The 20,950-nt window shown below is 42.9% G+C and overlaps 1 protein-coding gene across 4 annotated transcripts in view; it reads right to left on the reverse strand.

Annotated features, from left to right (window-relative positions):
• The window catches only part of CCDC9 (coiled-coil domain containing 9), a 364,568-nt gene that overhangs the window by 60,258 nt on the left and 283,360 nt on the right, over positions 1 to 20,950 (reverse strand). For 2 of the 4 annotated variants that reach the window (XM_069207570.1, XM_069207571.1), the window contains exon 14: positions 361 to 432. The exons of 1 other annotated variant lie outside the window; for it this stretch is intronic. In XM_069207570.1, the coding sequence (XP_069063671.1) occupies positions 361 to 432 (72 nt within the window). The remainder of the gene's footprint in view (positions 1 to 360; positions 433 to 20,950) is intronic. One more of the 4 variants, XM_069207572.1, reaches the window with a different exon arrangement.

The following is a 20,950-nucleotide window of genomic DNA, read 5'->3' on the forward strand; positions in this document are numbered from 1 at the left end:
ATTGGACTACAGTTCCATACATAACACTGATTTTCAGCAAAGAAAATAAATACAGTGTAAACATGAACAAGAAATGAAAGTGAAAAGCAAAGCTTCAGGCAGCCTTCGGTGCTCCTTTTGTAAGCAGCAGAAAGACACAATGCCATTTCCAGAGTACAACGTAGGCCGACATCTTGTGTTAAAGTATGTGCTTTTCAAAACTTGGGAATTGAGCTGTTAGTACAGTCGAGCAGGGAGCAGCCAGAACACAAAAGAAAGAAAACTTAAATGCAGTAAGAAGCTTGCAAGAAGGTTAGTGCCCACTTCAGAGCGAGTCTTTGCGAAAGCAAACAGTCTCAAAGTTAGTGATTTGAACCGCACCAGGGACAGGCTGTCTCTCCCCCTCAGTCGCTGAAGTCTCCTTCATCTGTGGAGATGTGGTGCACTCTGGTTCTTAGAGAGGAAAGAAATATTTTATTGGACAGGTAGAAGAAACAGATGTTTTGTCACACAGTTTGTGAAGACACACACACAAAGCATTTCCCCATCACTCTCCTATGCTGCTGATAAATTACCACCAGTGAAAGTAAAAACTATTTTGTACTTCTTCTCACCCACTATGAATAACCACCGCCCAGTTGCTCACATGGTATCTGCAGTCCCAACTTCCCTCAATTTTCGTCATTTCACCTACAGAAGAGAATAGGCAGGCCAATTTTGTATCATATTTGGTTCATTTTCTTACAGTTTCTTTTTAGATCTCAGCTACAGACTTGGAGACCTGTTGTTTCCAAATGATCACATATAAAGTGAGTTTTAGGTCTAGCCCTTGTGCATTATTATAGTATAGTTAAGTTGTATAATTCCTGATGCAATAGCTTTCCTGCTTTGCTTTTCGTTTGTCCCATCAAGGAATATTCGGCCTAAATAATCTGAATCCATGATGCATCCTTCTATTGCTGACGTCAGACCCTTCTATGCAGTGCATATGAGTGACTATTTTCTCTTTTTTCTCAACCTGCCCGTTCCCCTCTCCACAACTCCCTCTCTATTAGTCGGCCTTTCCAACACGGCCAAGGGCTGTTGGCACCGCAATCAATGCCCCGCCTCCCCCCACCAACCAGTGCGCAGACTGGAGCCTAGTCAATTGCACTGTGCCTGCACTCACCAAGGTTATACATTCTGGTATTTTGCAGCAAACAAAAACTTTCAACATATGCCACAGAGTGAGAAACCTATGATTTTTCACCACAGAATTTCAGGAAAATCATTTATGTATCCGTATACGTCTGCAGCAATGTTTCACTCGCTATGCCACCTCTGCTGTGGCTATCTCTTGTTGTTATGCACGCTTATGATCATCGGGTGGAGTAATGGGTCGGGTAGAGGCCACTGGCTGCAACTTCACTTTCTCGACCGTCCTAAGTCTCCCCCTTCCAGGTTAATGTATATTAGGAGTGGCACTGAGGGTTGTAGTTCTTTCACTGTCTCCAATCAAAAGTGCTAATCTATGTGGCCCTGAACAGTCCATACTGTACTGCACACTGTCCGCCTTCTTTCATTACCTGCTACAACTACAGATGCCCAAGAAGCATGATCAATTCAACCTTTCGCCTCACTGACTTCAATGGTTCCAGTGGGGCTCAATTTGAGCTGCCTCCAGCAGCTACTCCTACTCCAGAGCCTGAGAGAAAGTACCTAGGTCAGCAGCTGGCCGAGACAGTGGGGAGTCTAGGTTTAACGTGCTGTGACCCTGGTGAAAAAATATTTGGCCATACGCTACACCATTTTTGGGGGGTGGTAAGGGACTGTTCGAGGAGAGGACTGGGATGTCTCTCCATGGATGGTGTAAAATGAAAGATTTGCCATGTACCTGAAAGCCTTGGAACATGCAGGGTAATACTGCGTTGTTAAATAAATCTAACTCAGGAGCACATTTGAATATTAGGAAAACTGCCAACTTAAAAGTGCGTTCACAAACCGCAATATCCCTGTTTCTGAACAAAATTTTCTTGACCCATACAGATCTCATGTGAAGACATTTTTTGGAGCGATGCCTACAACTCAAGAGTAGGTTGCATAAGAAGTCCTTCCCCACTTAAATTATCCAGACTAGAGAAATTGATAGATTAGTCAGTATGCACATCTTATATTTCTCTCTAAGAAAAAAGATAATTTAGCTTATGAAAATGAGAAGAAAAGGAGAGGAATTAGACTGAAGATTGGACTTAAAAGCATCAGTCTGTTCTTAAATGGACAGAAATCAGAGAGCCTACTAAAATAAACTTGAGAAAATTCCTAACGTCATTGCAAATTCTTGTGGTAATGGGGTTAGATCAATATCAAATCTAATTACTGAGGGAGAATGGGTTAAATATTTCTCAGAATTATGTCTGTCTAGTTTTATTGATTTTGCTCACACTCCTTTTTCTGAATATCCCACTCCAGTTACAGGGAATATTTATGGTCCTCCCACAATTACTCAGATAAAGAGTTTTATTCTAGGTACTAGATCACCAGGAGCTATGGGGCCCGATGAATTTCTAATGTCTGTAATAAAAAGTGAAGCATCCCTTTGGGCCATATGTTTATTTCCTGTGTTTAAATATCGTTATGAAAATGGTATGATCCCAAAGTCCTGCAATGGGGAGATTGGTGTTTATCTGTATAAAAAAAAAGACTATCAAAGCCTTCCTAGGAATTACAGACACATAATCTCAAAGGACAGAGTTGGGAAAATGTTTGCTAAAAGTATCTTGGAGCATCTCCATAGCTATGTGGTTGACAATGAAATTGTTCCTATAGAGAAAGGAGATTTCAAGGGCAATAGTTTGACATTAGATAACATTGCAATGCTCCAATTAGTTCTAGAGAAATGTCTCTCTATCCGTGTACAATTTGTTTATGCAGTCTTTATTGATTTTTCCATCACTTTTGACTGCGCAGAGAGATCAAGGTATGGACCAAAACTGCAATGTGTAGGAGTGCCTCATAATCTCTTGTGGTTAGCGACTGCTTTCCACACAGGTGCCATGTCCTTTTCGGAGAAGATCAAGGTCTCACCTAGAAATGTTACTAATAATGGATTAAAGCAGGGATCTATGGACTCTCCATTTTTGTTTTCATTATACATCTATGTTTCCTTCGCCTTTGGCGCTATCTATTCAAGAGGGTGATGATCCAAGAAGAGAGGACTGGAATATTCTGAGTCTACTTTACGCAGACAATATTGCAATCTTAGACACTACACCTAAGGGCCTACAAAAACATGTGACTAACCTCCAACAATACAGACAAGGGCATTTTTTAAAGTTAAATATGATAAAAAGTCAAGTTTTAAAATATAAAGGGCACCTTGACAAAGAATTTTGGATGTTGTAAAAACGTTTATCATACAATGTATTGTTTCTTTTTATTTATGTTATTTTTCCTATTGAATAAAATCCAAATAAAACACTCTTGAAATAAAAAAAACAAAAACGTATCCTTATCTAAGGAAAATCTTTTCCACTAATTTCAGTGAAAAGGAGCACATTCAGCAGTTGACAAAGCAACATCTCTTGCTAATGGTTTGAGAACTTTTCGTAATGCTTTAGAGCATAGACACTTCTCTCATCTCTTGTTGATTTATCGATTGCAGGTACTCCATGCATCATGTATGTGATGAAGACCACTGAGGTATTGAACTGGTCCTTTATGAAAATCACTGAGGGTACAACTCTGCACACATTGTGTAATTTGAACACCCTTGCTGCTAAGCAGGCTATCAGGCTGGAGCTTGGAGGTAATTAGCACGTTTGCACATGGATTAGCAGCCGTTATAAGCTGTGAACATCATCTAATCCGTAGTGAAGATACCTTGTGAAAACTAATGTTCACAGAAATGTTCCACAATAAGGAAGACAATAGTGTTTTTCATACAAATGTTACTATGTGATGGTTATATTTCAAATCAGTATAATGATGTTCCAATTTTGTTTAATGAGCAGTTAAAAGATTTTTTTTTAAACAATATGCAGGTAATATTAGCGTTAGGTTAGACACTGACTTTTGCTCGAAGAACGTTAAATACAATCCCATTTTCTATTCTTGTATTACGAAAAACCGCATCCCTTTTTAACATAGAATTTAGATCATGAAATTTGTCGCTCGATTCTTTTATTAAAAATGAATATACTTCCATTAAAGAGTGTAAAAGATGCTAGGCAAAAAATAAATGTTAATGATATGAAACGTGATCATTGTAATAATGATCTACAATGTCTTAACCATGTGATTTCTATCTGCCCAGCATTGCACTTTATGCACCAACAGCACCTGAAAGCTCTTTTTAGCAGTTTTTAACCTACTCTCCATTGAAAAAGCCTAACAATTGTTGCTGTGTCCAGAAAATGAAATGGTAGGTTTTAAATTTTAACTTCTTTAAAGTTATTTACATTTGTATTAAAATGCAACCATCTTTATTATAGATCCACATCTTAAATAATAAAATGTTATATGTTAAAAGCTAGACCATAAACGCCCTTGCTATCGGGTACAGGGAAGGCAACTGAATGGCACTATGCCAAGGTTAAGTACATTAAAAACACTGGTGAAGGCTGTGTGCTTCCACTGTGTGCTCAAATGGACGAGTACCCAGAGGACAGCTCTTTATATCTTATGCATTCAAACACAGCTGCTGCAGATGAGAGCAAATTGTGGCGGCTAACTAGGAGGAGAAAATGCACTGGCCAATCCATGGCTGAAATCCATTACCTTTTCCAATGCCGGTTTTCCCAAGCTGTGTCCCTTTCATATTACCACATGTAAAAGCTCTACAAGCCATGAGAAATAGTACGTCAGAATTAACGCCAAATCAAGTTAATGATAAATTCAAGAATATAGCTGAAGGTGAGGAACAGATCTAATTTCCAAAAATACAGACACATCAGTTTAAGTACATTCTCATAATGCGGAGAGTCACAAAGTATACCTTGAAGAGGGATGTAAAAAGTGGAGGCACTCCATGATGGATGAGGCTTAAGAAACACTTGAAGAAACTAGCACAAGAAGCATGGGCCTCTGAATATACGTGAAATTAATCCTGCCTTTGGAAGATTCTTAACTACAGCCTTACTGGACAAAAATTAAACAAAATCAGTAGGAAATATGATAGTTAACATTTTATATATCACATTATCCTGGTTCACATGCAATAAAACAAGGATGTAGTGCAGCAGTCAGAGCAACCGCCTCGGGAGCTGGAGGTACAGGTTCAAGCCTTGGCGTCAGTGCAAAGTCCTGCGATTCTGGGCAAATCACTTAATTAACCTATGCCCGTGAACAGCGCCTTGAGATCCTCGTGAGTGATAAGCGGTGCTACATAAATCTACATTTACATTTTTACTCAAACTGTTAAATGCAAGTAAGTGGCGCCTTGACTACTTGCTATTGCTTTTCTGGAGAATCAAGAGTACAAAGTGGTTAATTTATTCACTGAATAAGAATGAAATGATATCTGTGCCGAGGGCACCAACAGTAAGCAGCAGCATCCACTGAGCTGCTTTATCCCTGTGTCACAAAGACCACTTCCAGTGACATATATTTGCAGCTCCAGCATATGACAGGCAGGTCAGACTTTTTTTTCCAGTCAGCAAAAGACAGAAATGTGGGCACTAAATAAGCCCTGGTTCAATGCCCACATCTTCATGTCCGAGTTCAGCCCTGGCCGTTTCAGTACACTGCCAAATGCCATGATAAAATATTTACTAATTCAACAACGAAATACGGACTTTATTCGACTTGGAATATAGAGTAGGGAATGCACCATGTGGGGGAAAAACCTTGCGTTATGCTCCTATGAGACATGGAAAACTGTGGGTGTTCCGACTGAACAAAAATCTGTTCATGAATGTGCTAACCAGCATGAGTACTAGAATGTTCCCCTAAGTGGCGCGGCTGGGTGATATAATGGAAATTCTAAAGTAATGTATGAAACATGCGCTGCTTCTGGCTCAAAGGAGAGTGGCACTGAGATAGGTTTGAGGATCAGGCTGAAAGCTGTAGGCCCTGGTGCTTTGTAGCAATAATGCAGAGATGCAGACGTCTTTACTTTCCCCGAATGACTGGACCTAAAAAAGTTCGGTTTCCCTTGCACGACTCGAGGCATTCCCATGGTTTCAGTGTACTTATGAGTGACATTCAACAACCACATTTGTGACACTTAGTGTAACACTTTCTTGCGATAAAACCAAGCAATGAAGTGCACGGAAACAGATAAATATAAAAAAAATTGTACCCTTTTGATCAAGGAAAAGCTGTAAAAGATCTCAAAAACTGCTGCCAAACTCTGAAAAGGAAGGTCACTAACCTACTGTCCACCCAGCCAGACACGGGTTAAATGTGCAAGAATTTATCAGAGAGGCTGTGCACAGCGGAGCAACCAGCAGTTCAGTACTACAAGCCTAAGGTACACTAGCTACTTTTGTGAACACCCCACAAACTACATAATGTTCAAAAATTAATAAAAATAAACAAAAGAGGGCGGCTCAAGCAAAAAAATATATATTCTGCAATTAAACCAATGGTAAAACAGCAATACAAAGGTGTAAATAGTAGCAGTGAGGTCAAATATCAAATAAAAAATAATTATGCATCCTGGCTGTTAATAAACAGTTATGCACACTTTGGGTGAGCATTCTACCTGTGTGGCTTTTGCCTATGTGCTAATAAAACGACGAACTCCCTCACATGAGTGCCTATAAATTTCCAAATGTGTCGGATTGTCAGAAGCAGAGATTTGGATTACCATATCTGCCGGTCGAGTGCCAGGGCCTGTGTTCTTCGTGCTGTGCCATCACTTCCTAGAGTCCTGTATAGCACCACTTTGTTTTCCATGTGCTTTGCCCAAGTACAACCTATCACTGGCATAGCCAACAGGCCTCGCCTTTGGGACCTTATAAGGGGTTGGCCATGCAGCACACTATCCTGGGTGCCGTGCTGCCAGGAATTGTACAGCTATAAAATTACTACACACTGGATCATGCAGTCTGATTCAGGAATACATGTTTGCCTCAACCGAGTTTCTAGCCAGTCTCTGACTAAAGAGGCAAAAAGCAAAATGATAGATTGGAATGCAGCCTTAAGTAAATACCAAAAGCTGAGTAACAAACATTCAACCCACCACCTTTTTGTTTTCCTTATAGAAAACACGTGTTGTGATACTAGGGCCACTCAACAGAGCTGTCTTTTGTAGATCCAGATCACAATGTTGTTCAGGGAATAACAATAACCATTACAGCAACCAAAAAACGGACACTACACAGCTGTCTGGCGCTCGTTGCCCATGCTCAACAGTATGGTAGCTTTTGGGATAGTCAGTCACTGCTTATCTCCATCCGACAAGACTAGAATGTGCAAAGGCTGCACATAAATTGAGCAGCAGCTAGCCACATGTCAAAGGCGTTTCTAATGGACTAGGATACGGAAAGCTACAAGGATCGGTTAACAGCTCATTCCAAAGCCAGCCAGTTGGATATAAAAAATACCCGAGTATGAGAATGGCTATACCAGTGTGACTAAAAACGAACACAAAAAAATCATAACTCAAGCAAGTGTGCGGAAGGAAACTGGGTACACCAAAATCAAGTAATTGCTTAGGGAGACATACAGAAGACCAGGCACAATTCTGTAATCCTTAGCACAAACTGGACCACCTTAGCCACAATGGCGTATCAATGTGAAGCGCTACTGCATCACCCATTAGCAAGTTAACACCTCTAATGTTATCCCCTGGTGACAAATTGTCTCCATATCACAAAAAAAAAAAAATCAATATAGGAGCAAGAAACGGGATGTTGTACATGACACCAAGAAAATGCCCATTTTAAAGGCTTTTATGGGGCAAACCAGAGGCATGCACAATATTGGAAATAAACGGAAATAATCAGAAATGTAAAATCAGTGACTACATCATGACAGTGTGGATTACATTTGCTAATAACGAGGCTAAATATTACTTTATCATATGAATAAGTTCACTGGGAATGAAGGACAAGGGACCCAATGCCCAATAAAAAGCAGTCCAAAACATGCACAGTTCCTGCCGAAACCAGTTCACTACTAGCTCAACCTCAAATATTTCGATAGCCTCTGAAAAACAATAAATAACCATCCTTTACAATTATGACTTTGAAGAATCTGCAAATGCAGCATCACAGGTGAAGACGACAGTTCAAAATGTCTGTATATCAAGAAATAAGGTTTTTGGGTACCTACTCTTGCCTATTTCCCTTCATGATGTATATCGATTAGAACGGGTTCATTAGTTAATTTCACTATTTTCCTAAAATCACTATTAATATGATGGGATGCATGCACAAACTTTTCAAAGTACTTAATTCAAGAATCATGCATACACTAGTAATTTACATATTTTCCTGTAAAAGAAAATCCGCCATTCTAAGATGGACACAGCTGTATCCTCCCATTGAGCCCTTTTTAGGATGAGCCTAAACAGTGCTTGCGCTGTTGTTTTGCGACCTGTTGTAGATGGTTTGTGAGTTTCCGCTCCACCCAGTCATTGTGATTTGTGCATGCCAGTGTCCTTTAATATCCTTGCTTGCTACTCGGCAATCTTACTCTTTGTCCCACCTTTTTAGGGTCGAGCCTGCGTCGCTTGCGCATGCATTTTGCTAAGCAAGACGCTTTAGGAATTAAAAAGGGCTCGGAGCCCTGTCCACGTCACGTCAGTGTCTTTCATTGGCTCGTGGGCTTGCCTGCCAGAATCTGCTTGATTTCATTAGTGGAAGGCATGCATACGTCGTGCCTTTTCTGGTGGATAGCCCTCCTCGAGCGCAGCAACCAAGTACTGAAAACATGCGAGGCTCGCTGTTTTCCGTCCGGCTCGTGGACTACTTTTTCTCTATTTTCCCAGCACGATCTCGCTTGGCAGAAGTCGAGCATTTTACATAATATCGACCCTGTTACACAGTTAATTGCACTTTTTCTGGTTACGTACATAATTGCACTTTTGCCGATAGGTTTCATTACGAGTGAAAAGTCCGGTTAGGAGTTTACAACGATATCAGCTCTAACACGAGCAAACGAGAGACCCGTTGCATTGCAAATGCTTGTTTCTTTTTTGTCTCTTCCCAGGAGATCGGATTGACTATTATCTAAATACACTGCTCACCATTTTAAAATGTGTTCAGTGACTACTTTGATCTTTCATCTAGAGCACTGGAAAGGAGCGCTCATCTTTCTGAGCTCTGCTAAAAACAGGGCTGTAAATCTTATCTGGTCACATTTACTGGCCCCCTCCCCTTGGCGTCAATCTCAACCACTAGAAATGCCATCAATGGTGCATCCTGTATTTCCCAAACTCTGCCTTTCAGCATCTTGAATGTGCACACTTTTCTCCTTTGCCTGGAAAGACAATGTATAATTTTCCAGCCTTTCTATAACTCTTCTTGCTGTTGCCTGAAGAGACAGGGGAGACAGAAAGCTGTGCTGGGCCCTCCCTCTCTACCCTGCGTTCAATTAAAATCAGGAATTCGGCCTCTTTTCTGCTTCAGTGGAGCCCGGAAAGTGCAGGCAGGGATTGTACAAGAGTCAGCAGGCCTGATCCGGGCATTTGCTTTCAATCATGTGTAACCCCTTCCGCCCCTCTCTCTTATGCGACTCCGGCATCCATGTGTATATGACCAGAAAGCAACTGTCACCTTATCTTGTTCAAACTGAATGGGGAATAATCCATGCCTGACTAACAAAGTTGCTGTTCACTGAATTGCCCACAACTGGGAACAACGTGGGATTAAGAAGTTTCAATTAATCTATTAGTAGGGTTTCAGGCCTCTGCCAACTTGGATATTGTTTTTTTTAATTTTTTTTAATCCACCACTTTTTATTGGCACAGGGTAAAAAAAAACTGCAGTGCTATTTTCAAGAGTTTGACTAAATCAGTCATTTCCTTGCCGTGTCATGGAAGTGATTCAGCTGTAGTGCTTGCATGATGACCTGGCAATTGTGTGCAGCGGTGGTGTATTTTTTCACTTTATGCAAATTAATGCTTCACCATTTTGCAACAGAACAATGGCCTGGGCTGCCGACTTTGGAGCTGAGGAACAAGTTTCGAGTCTTGGTGCCGGCTCAACATACTGTGATTCTGGGCAAATAACAATCTTTCTATACCTACCAAAAAATGAATGTCTCCTTGTGTAATGTAACTGGTGCTCATGTAAAGCGCTTCAATACCTTTGGGTTGAGTTAGCGCTATATAAAACTTCAAAAAATAAAAACCTGACCACCTAATCTTGGACATGCGTGTAGGGTGTCTGGAAGTAGTGCACAGCGGCACAGTCTATGCATGGCTGAATCGGCCCGGTAGTCCTTGATCAGCCATGATAGTACTGGTAATCGTTTTCTTTGCATCTTTCTTCTCCTGACTCTCTCACTTCTTTCTTCAACTCTCCCTCTTTCTCTACCTTTCACATAGTCTTGCCAGCCAGTTAAATGCCCTCTCACATTCCATATAATTCTGTTTCTGCCACTGTGTGCTCCTTACCCTCACCCCGCCATTCTCCGGTGTTGTTTGCTTTTTTTATGACAGGTTTGAAGATTTTACCCCTCACTCTGCAATCAGTTCTCAGCTCCTCTGTCCTAACCCTCCCCCCCTCCCTCCACATCACCCTTACCTACATGTTGTGAGCCAGGAATAACACTGGGGAAATTATCTCCACTGCACACATGGCGCTGACTGCTTGGCATCGTAAATACTTGAAAGTGGTGTCACACTGGGCTCTTAACCCACCAGGCAACATCTCCTTATCCTTGAGAGCCACCTAGGAAAGGGCATCTGTGGAACTCTTAAGTCCAAAGGGAAGTGGCCACTACTGACCCATTCCATTGCTTAAATATGTGAGAACCACACACTTCTTTGCTTCGCTGATAGTTATCATGGTTAGGAAAACACATGACGGTTGGATTGCTGAACTTAACCTCAGTCACTGGTAATTACTCATTTCTCACTACGTCACTCCAGACAGAGGCCAGACACAGCCTTGGCCGTGCTCCAGCATGATCAATCAGGTTCGAAGCGTCACATTCTAAGGGGAATACAAGCAACCACTTCCGGTTTTGGCCATTTTATACCAAAGATTATTGATGCATTGTGTTTTTTTGCAAAATGGGGATTTAATCCATCAGAGATTATGTTCCCTCAGTAGATTACAAAACATATTTTTGTGCAATTTACATATGTTTTTATGTACCCAATGCTTCCCTACTATCCATATTCTCTATCACATAATCACATAGTCCTGGGTAACAGGGTTATATATTCTGTGTCAGGCTTGTCTCAGTCGATTTTAGATGCTTCTATACATTGGCAAAATCCACTATGAAGATACCTTACTGAGCTTCAAACCAAAATTACAGTTGTTTTAATTTATTTGTGTTTGCAAATCAAATAAAATGTGTCAGCAATTGTTTGTTTGATACATTTTTTTTTTTTTAAATGTGTTTTGTGGTTCAAATGATCGATTATGCTTAGGTCGGGGTCCCTGTAATGAATTGTAGGGGTCTCCGGAATCCAATAATGATTCAGTGGGATTCTGGCTTCCAGTAGTGATTAAGTGGGGGTCCCCAGAAGTCTTTATTCTACCGTCACTGAAAGGGAAGCTTGCATTGTACCTTCTGTGTAAGGAAAGCTTGCATGGTACCTTCTTTGTGAGGGAAGCTTGCATGGTACCTTCTCTGTGAGGGAAGCTTGCATGTTATCTTCTGTGTGAGGGACGCCTACATTGTACCTTCCCTGTGAGGGAAGTTTGCCCTATACCTTCTCTGTGAGGGAAGCTTGAACTGCACCTTCTCTGTAAGTGAAGCTTGCACTGTGGCTGTGCTGTACATGCTGTGTGTAAGCGAAGCTTGCACTGCGGCCTGCACTGTATCTGTTCCTTGAGTAAGGGAAGCTTGCATTGTTGCTGTGCTGTATCTGCTGTTTGTGAGAGAAGCTTGCACTGCTGCGGTCTGTGCTGCACCTGCTGTGTGTGCTGGAAGCTTCCACTGCTGCTGTGCTCTATCTGCTGTATGTGAGGGAAGCTTGCACGGATGCTGTGCTATATTTGTTTTGTTTGAGGGAAGCTTGCCTTACTGCTGTGTTCTATCTGCTGTGTGTGAGGGGAGCTTGCACTGCTGCTGCCTGTGCTGTATCAGGTGTGTGTGAGAGGGAAGCTTGCTCTACTGCTGCATGTGCGGTTTCTGCTGTGAGGAAAGGTTGCACTGCTGCTGTGCTGCATCTGCACTGTGTGTGTGTTAAATTTGTACTGCTGCCTGTATTGTAGCTGCAAAGTGTATGAGGGAAGATTGCATTGTACCTCTTCTGTGAAGGAGCATTCACTGCTGCCTGTGCTGTATCTGCTGTGTGTGAGGGAAGCATGCACTGCTGCTGCTTCTACTGCATCTGCTATGTATGAGGGAAACTTGCATGGTACATTCTCTGTGAGGGAAGCTTGCATTGTACCTTCTGTGTGAGGGATACTTGCATCCTACCTTCTCTGTGAGAGAAGCTACATTGTATCTTCTCTGAGGGAAACTTGGATTGTATCTTCAGTGGGAGGAAAGTTTGCATTTTACCTTCCGTGTAAGGGACGCTTGCACTGTATATTCTCTGTAACACAAGCGTGCACTGTACCTTCTCTGTGAGAGATGCTTGCAGGTACGCTTTTATTGTACCTGCCTTGTGAGGAAAGCTGTATTGTACCTTCCCTGTGAGGGAAGCTTGCACTATACATTCTCTGTGATGCAAGCGTGCATTGTACCTTCTCTGTGAGGGAAGCTTGCATTGTACCTTCCCTGTGACGGAAGCTTGCATTGTACCTTCCCTGTGAGGGAAGCTTGCATTGTACCTTCCCTGTGAGGGAAGCTTGCATTGTACCTTCCCTGTGAGGGAAGCTTGCATTGTACCTTCCCTGTGAGGGAAGCTTGCATTGTACCTTCCCTGTGAGGGAAGCTTGCTTTGTACCTTCCCTGTGAGGAAAGCTTGCTTTGTACATTCCCTGTGAGGAAAGCTTGCATTGTACCTTCCCTGTGAGGGAAGCTTGCATTATATCTTTCCTGTGAGGGAAGCTTGCATTGTACCTTTCCTGTGAGGGAAGTTTGCATTGTACCTTTCCTGTGAGGAAAGCTTGCATTGTACCTTTCCTGTGAGGGAAGCTTGCATTGTACCTTCCCTGTGATGGACCGTCCCTGTGAGGGAAGCCTGTATTGTACCTTTTCTGTAAGGGAAGCTTGCATTGTACCTTCTGTGTGAGGGAAGCTTGCACCAGTTCCTAAATTACCTATCCTTCTCTATCTTCTTTTCTATCTATTCTATGCAGCTCTCACCCATATATATTCACCATGTCACATAATTCCACTACACAAATACACTTGGTATCACACAATTACACACTGCACAATTGAAATGTAAACCACAAATTACTATTTCACACCACATACATCCCCTACACTCCAAACCAAAACACATAAATAAAAGGCATTGTCATTTACAAGGCCAGTAGCTCTAACTCTCGCAAATGTGAGACCTATTGCATTGCAAATGCTTGTTTAGTTTTGGTCAGAGTCTTCAATTTGGAAGATTTATCTCACCTCCTTGACAGTGGGACTGCGCTCGTAAAATGCTCCATGAGAAACCTATCTCCGATTGGTGGATTTAGTACACCCATAAGAAATCTTAACACTCAACAGGGTAAGCTATAAGCGACATCAGACAAACATTAATGACGCACACAACGCGAGCGACAGCGATGGCAAGCAGGTGCTCATCATCAAGAAGAGAAAGAACTGTCTATTTTGCTCTGGTGGGCTTCTGATTGGTTGGAAAATTCTGATAACATTTTCTGTTGGTTGCGCATTGGCACTGTGGTTTCTGAACTCTACTATGGCTCCGCAGTTTGCGGTTGGCAGAGAAACGTTTGTCAGGCTTTCGTTGGCTGATGCGGTACCACTAAAAAAAGCACATGCTTTAGCCCTGACTTTACCTGCTGCACGTTGCCCCGTTTCATCAGTGGGGGGATTTCTGGTTCTTCACTGGATGATTTTGCTCAGCCATTTCACTGAGCCAGCGCCTGGTCCTCAGGCAGTCGGTAGACTCTGGGAGTTAACAAGGGACTAGAGCAGGCGAGAGCAGACTCCTCTCGAAGCCTGCTCAGTGGACTGGAATTACCGTTCTGCTCCACCCACACTAAATTCATTGGGACCATCTGTGGTCTTGAGCCACCCGGAATCGAATCCACGTGAACAGGCTAGAATTGAAAATTATTGTGTAACAGCTAGAAAATTTCTGATTCTCACATTTCCAAATGCTCACCTGGCAGACTTTAATCTTTTTAACAATGACTCTGGGATCAACTGACAGGAGTGTAATTTTCATTCAGAGTTTCTTTAATCATAGGAACTTGCCCCACCAAAGTCTCAAAATAACAGACAAAAATCCTCCTCCTAATTTAAATGACAATTTAAGTCTAGAACGCAGCTCAGATCTTGACGCCCTTAACTAAAATTAGTGTAGAAACTAAAGTGATACGCTTGTGAAGTGGATCTGGCCCAGTGGTTCTAGGCAGCAGATGATGCCCCATGAGCGCTCCTGTTACAACCAAAAACCAACAGCACCCCAAAATACGGGTGCTTACGCTCTAGCCAGAAACCAACAAAAAACAAGCATTTATAATGCAATCGGTCTCGAGTTTGCTTGAGCTGGTGTAATTAGCATTGTAAACTCCAAACCGGTCTTTTCTTGCCACATAAATTGAAAATGGGAATAAAACAGTTTCACATAACTAACTGGACTTTTCTTGCCATATAAAATGAAAAGTACAAGTTTCACATAAGCGAGCTGACGGCCCCCATCAGTGCAAAGCAGACACACAAGGGGAAATAAAAGTTCACTCGTAGTGAAACCTATTGGCAAAAGAGCAATTGTCCACGTAACCGCCAAAAGTGCAATTATCTATGTAACCAGCAAAAGTGCAATTAACTATGTAACAGGGTCGATGTCATGCAAAGTGCTCAACTTCTGTCCTGCTAGATCGTGCTGGGAAAAAAGAGAAAAAGTAGTCCAGAAACCAGACGGAACACATGGATCCTCGTATGTTTTCAGTACTTGGTCACTGAGCTCGAGGAGCGCTAAACACTGGAAAAGGCATGACTTATGTATGCCTTTCACTAATGAAAGCGAGCAGATTTTAAAAGGCAAGCTCACAAACCATTGAAAGAAACTGACGTGACATGGGTGTGCTTTGAAGCCTAAAGAGAGATTACAACACCTGACGGAACGCTTTGAGCTCCCCCGTAAAAATAGTGTGTCGAAAATAAGAGAAATGGGCCAAAGCAAAATGATCCATGTAACAGGGTCAGTCTGAATGGGCATGGCAAACACACCAAAAGGAAGACAAAGGGCACTCATTCATCAAACAAAAGAAAGACATTTTGAAAGGCACCAATGAAAAGCGACGGGTGTGCCTAAAGCCCATAGAATAGATATGCATATCTCCAAGAGACAGGCAAGACCTAAAAGGCAGTCTTGATTTTCTCGCTACTGCACTTTAAAGTTAACATAACTACATGTACATTCTTTCACACGTTGTGTTTAGTTCAGACATTGGTAATAACCCACAGGAGCAATCTTTTTCTGCACCCAGGATAATAAACAACATGACTGTAATTTCTGAACAAAGTATCTAAATATGAAAGTTGATTACTGGTGCCTAACAGAAAGTGAATTACCAACAATGTTATAATCCAAAAATAGTAAAACAGTTGGAGAATAATATATGCCGAAGAGCAAACCCTGGCTTTACAATAAACTTCAATCACTATAAGAAGAATCAAATATTTAATTTGAAGCTGATGTATATTCCCACTGCTGTACAGTCGAGAGCCCTGAAAGCAAATGTGCTTTAGGTATGTGTTTCTTGTAAGGTGTAACACAGATTACTAGCAGAGCAGGTTATAAGCAATGCATAGCAACAGTACAGTCTGTAGGCCTCTTGTCCCGTGGGACCCGACCACACCAAACATGCTGAGAGGCCCCAGCGCAGATCTCGGAAATGCTATCAATTTAATCAGAGTACCTGTCAGCTGACTTGCGCAGTGCTGCCTAGCCCCGCTGCAGCAACAGAGCAGTCTGAAAGCAGTGAGAGCTACAGGCAGGCTTAGACAAAGGCCGTCTGTGACGCTGTTAAAATGTAATACTGTGAGTCAAAGTTGGACCCACCATGAGGACGCGATGCATTTAACGAATAGTAGAGCGCTCAGAATGGTATAAGAGTGAAGCCCAGCCGCTCCAGCACCATCCTGAGTGCAGCCTGAGCAGCCAGTGCACAGTAACAGGCTCAGTCAGCAGTGATGATGATGATGCTCTAAAATAATGAAATATATTAGGATAAATTACCTGTGACTAGTAGTGACAGTATCTCTGGCAGAAAGTGAGCCACGGTATGGGCCAGCGTCATGAGGCTCTGCAGTCACCAAACTCTCTCCGTCAGCTGTGGCTTTGTTCAGGACTCACCCGGCATCATGATGAGAGGCTGCAGGCACCACTCTCAGGGGCTGCGACATGCTCCAGCCAAACATTAAAGACACGTAAATGCTGCCCAAAGTGCTTTGGGCGACCTGCCTATAAGTCTGGTCTCGGCAACAAGTATGAGGCAAATCATGGGACACAATGTTGTAGTGAACCTCCGCAATGCCCTGATGACAGGTTTATCATAATGCCGCGGGGATTGGAGCCAGCAAGCCAGGCCTGCAACAGTCAGTATCTCAGTCACACAGAGAGCAGCGTGGACCGTGTGCTGCTTTGCTCAATGCTAATAGCAATGCTCGGGCACGACAGCTTCAGAAGGTGCTGTAAATGTGTGACTTTGCATTTTAGTGTGGTGATGCGGACCACCACACTGAAATGCATGGTACTTGGCTGGACGGGTTTGAGTTGTCCTCCTGTGGTATATCGTGAGCTGCAATCATGGAGTGCTACTTTCAGGCAAGCGTCTGAAGCAATCCTCACTGACCACTGTGTGTGGATTCTCACTGTCCGACATTACTGTTGAGTCTTCCGAGTTGGAGCCAGCCATGTACCTGCCTTCTCAACACACCTTCCCTTCCCTGGGAGTAACCGAGCTTCATCCCAGCTGGAAACATGTTGTGGGTGGGCCAAGACGTCAGTTGATTAGTCAAACACACATCACAGGGCTGAAATTCTGCAAACCTTCAATGTTGGCTACTAGCCGGCTGAAGCCCACTGATACTGTTGAGGAAACTAAATGGTAACAATTTCCACCACCTCATCTGGTCAACCCTTCATGTTCCTTGTGTTCAAATTGAACATTCCCAAACATGACAAATTAATGCACAGTTACATTTGTTCTTCATTTAAGGAAAACCATTTATGTTAATTGAAGGTGCAGCCCGTTCAGCCATAAGAAACAAGTTACTTACCTGTAACTGTAGTTCTCCAGTATTGGAAACTTTCATAGATTCACATGCTTGAATCATTCCCGGTCGTCGAGATGGGAGTCTCCGGTGTAATACAAAAGCAATGGTCAATAGCATATAAAGCTCAGAGGCACTAGGCCTCTTAATTTAGTAACATCTTATAGTCGATTTATAAAAAAAAGGACCAAACTTAAGAGACAACCAATCAGTTCTCACACCCTCTAGAACCCTCCTGCGAGGAGCTGATTTCCCAAGCACAAGTGCAATAATGGATCTAGGACTGAGAAAAAATGAAGGTGATATCCTCAGGGAAGGAAGGGAGGGTCGCATGTGAATATATGAAAGTTTCCAATACTGGAGAACCACAGTTACAGGTAAGTAACTTGTTTCTTACTCCAGTATTGGAACATTCATAGACTCATTCTTGAATCAGAATAGTAAGCAGTGGATAACACATTTTCTTCCTATAGATAGCAGCATAGCATTCTGAAATGCAAACTGGCATGATAATACGTACATACACTTCTTGCTATGATCTACAGCTTTATTATAAAGAAAATGTGATATAACAGAAAACAAGCGGATTGAGGGAAATAATGACTTAGCTCACCTTCATTGAAACAGGTTACGAAGAACTGCCTGACCAACAGCTGCATCCAGAAGTGACTCCGTGTCCAAGAAGTAATGCTGCGTGAAGGTGTGAGTTGTCCTCCATGTCCCAGCACGACAGATGTCTTTAATTGATACACCAACAAACAGCGCACAGGACGCAGATATAGCTCTGGTAGAATTCACCCTTACTGTTGTGTGCAATGGTCTTCCTGCTTTTTGATGACAGAATATGATTGTGTCTTTAATCCATCGGGATATAGTCTGTTTTGTTACAGAGTGACCTTTTCTAGCGGCACTGAAAACTACAAATAACTGAGTGGACTGTCTGAACGACTTTGTTCTGTCCAGATAGAATTTTATGCACCTTATGTGAGAGTGAATGGAGAGTTCTTTCCGCAGTAGTTTGCGGGTTCGGGAAGTAAGTTTTGAGCACCACCGGCTCGTTGATATGGAATTCCGAAGGCACTTTAGGAACAAATTTGGGATTGGTGCGCAGAATGACTATCTTGTTTCAAATGCAAAAAAGGTTCTTGTATAGTGAAAGCTTGAATTTCACTAACTCTGCATGCTTAAGTAAGGGCAAGAAGGAGAGTCACCTTCCAAGTGAGGTACTTGATGTCCACCCTGTGGATTGACTCAAAAAGCTTCATAAGCTGGCCAAGGACGATGTTAAGTTGCCATGCCGGCGGCGGAGGCTTTACTGGAGGAAAAGGTCTGAAGAGACCTTTTAGTAATTGTTTTACTAATCTGAGAGAGCATAAGGACGGTCTGCCTGGTACTCTTCTGTATCTGGAGATGGCCGCTAAATGGACTCTAATTGAGGAATGGGCCAAACCGGAACGTGCCAGCTGTAAGAAATATGGCAACACTGCCTCTGGTGTGGAGGAGAGAGGGTGCATGTTTTGGATTTCGCACCATACACAAAATCGCTTCCATTTTAGGCGGTAATACTTGTTGCTGCTACCTGCACGTGCACTAGCTAGCACTTCTCTGCACTCAGTCGGTAGTCTAGATGTCCAAATTTGTAGTATTCAGGAGCCATGCGTATAAACTGAGGATCCGAGTGCCACACTTGCCCCCGGTTGATGGTAAGCAGCTCTGGAATTGGTATGAGTCTGATAGGTGGACAGGGTGACATGGCCACACTGGAGCTATTAGGATCAGCTGGCAGGGTTCCGACTTCATCTTCCTGATCAACCTTGAGAGGTGAGGGATTGGAGGAAAAGCATACGCATAGATCGCTAACCATACAATCGAAAATGCATCCCCCATGATCCCTGTTGGTGATGCCAGCTTGGATAATGTCAGCATTTGGCATTCTGGGAGGATGTAAGAAGGTTCATATTCGGTTATCCCCACTGGTCAAAGATTCGATCTAGTGATCTCTGGTCTAATTCCTACTCGTGGGAGGATGTCGCCAACCTGCTTAGCGAATCCGCAATGGTATTCTGTAGGCCTGGGATATGCTCCGCAGTAATGTGGATTGAGTGGTGAATGCACCATTTCCAGATGGTTTGTGCTTCTCAAGAGTATGTGAGAACGTGTTCCTCCCTGCTTGTTTAAGTAGTGCATTGTGGTGGCATTGTCTGTCCTGACCAGCACTGCTGACCCTTGTATCCTTGGAAGGAAGGCTTGCAAGGCATAATAGACCGCTCTCAGCTCGAGAAGATTTATGTGGAACAGACGGTGAGAGGGTGGCCGCTTGCCACTCACCCAAAGGTCCTGCAAGCATGCGCCCCATCCTGTGAGCGATGCATCCGTAGTTCCAATCATTGGAGGAACTCGTGCCAAAAAGCCGAGTCCTTTGGAAATGTTCTCAGGATTTGTCCACCGATCGAGAGAATGGACCATGCGCGGTGCTACGAGGATGGTATCTTCGAAGGATCCTCGTGCTTGCATCCATTGCCTGTCCAGCTCCTCCTGCATTGGGCGCATTCGCAAGCAGCAGAATGGAATGAGGCTTATAAATGACAACATAATGCCCAGTAAGGACTTGTATCGTCCAAACTGAAAGACACTTTTTTCTTTGCAAGCGCCTTGCCAGCCGTATTAACCTTGTTTGTCTGTCCAGCACTGGATAGGCTTTGGCTCGTTGAGTGTCTACGATAGCCCCTAAGAAGGCTAATCAAGTGGATGGCTGTAGGAACAATTTTCTTTGTTGAGTGTAAGGCCTAATTCCTTGAAAAGGTGCAGAGTCGCCTTGACTGAGCTTTCAGCTGACTGGACATCTGGAGCTTTTACTAACCAGTCGTAGAGGTAGGGAAAAACCTGGTGTTTGTTTCTCCTTAGGTAGGCCGCCACTGGCGCTAGACATTTGGTGAAGACTCATGGTGCTGAACGTAGGCCAAAGGGAAGGACCTTGAACTGGACATGTTTGCCGGTGTCCACAAACCTCAGGTACTTTCTGTGGAGCGGATGAATGGAAGTCCTGAAGGTCTAGAGAGGCCATGTAGTCTGCTCTGTTCAGAAGCTGGAGGACGTCTTGTAGGGTGACCATCTGAAATGATTGTTTCTTGTACTTGTTTAGCTCCCATAAGCCCAGAATTGCCCTCCTTAGGCAAGACTTTTTTCAGATGAGAAAGAAGCGGGAGTAGAAACACTTTCCCCCCTGGGAATGTCGGAAAGACTCTATAGCCCCTTTCTTCAGCATGGTTATTACCTCCAAGCGGAGTAGGCAAAGTTTTTTTTTATGAATCTGGAATGGAGGCATTGAAGGGGGAATCTGGGTGAATTCCAACAGGTGTCCGAAGCAGACGACATCCAGCACCCTCTTGTCTTTGGTTATTTGTTGCCAGCGTTGGATATGATGTCTTAGAATTCTGTGATAAATTGTAGGAGGAGACTGTATAGGAAGGGTCGTTAGACAGTCATTGTCTACGTGTGGATTCTT

This window comes from Pleurodeles waltl, chromosome 9, assembly GCF_031143425.1.
Source record: "Pleurodeles waltl isolate 20211129_DDA chromosome 9, aPleWal1.hap1.20221129, whole genome shotgun sequence".
Classification (NCBI taxonomy): Eukaryota; Metazoa; Chordata; class Amphibia; order Caudata; family Salamandridae; genus Pleurodeles; species Pleurodeles waltl.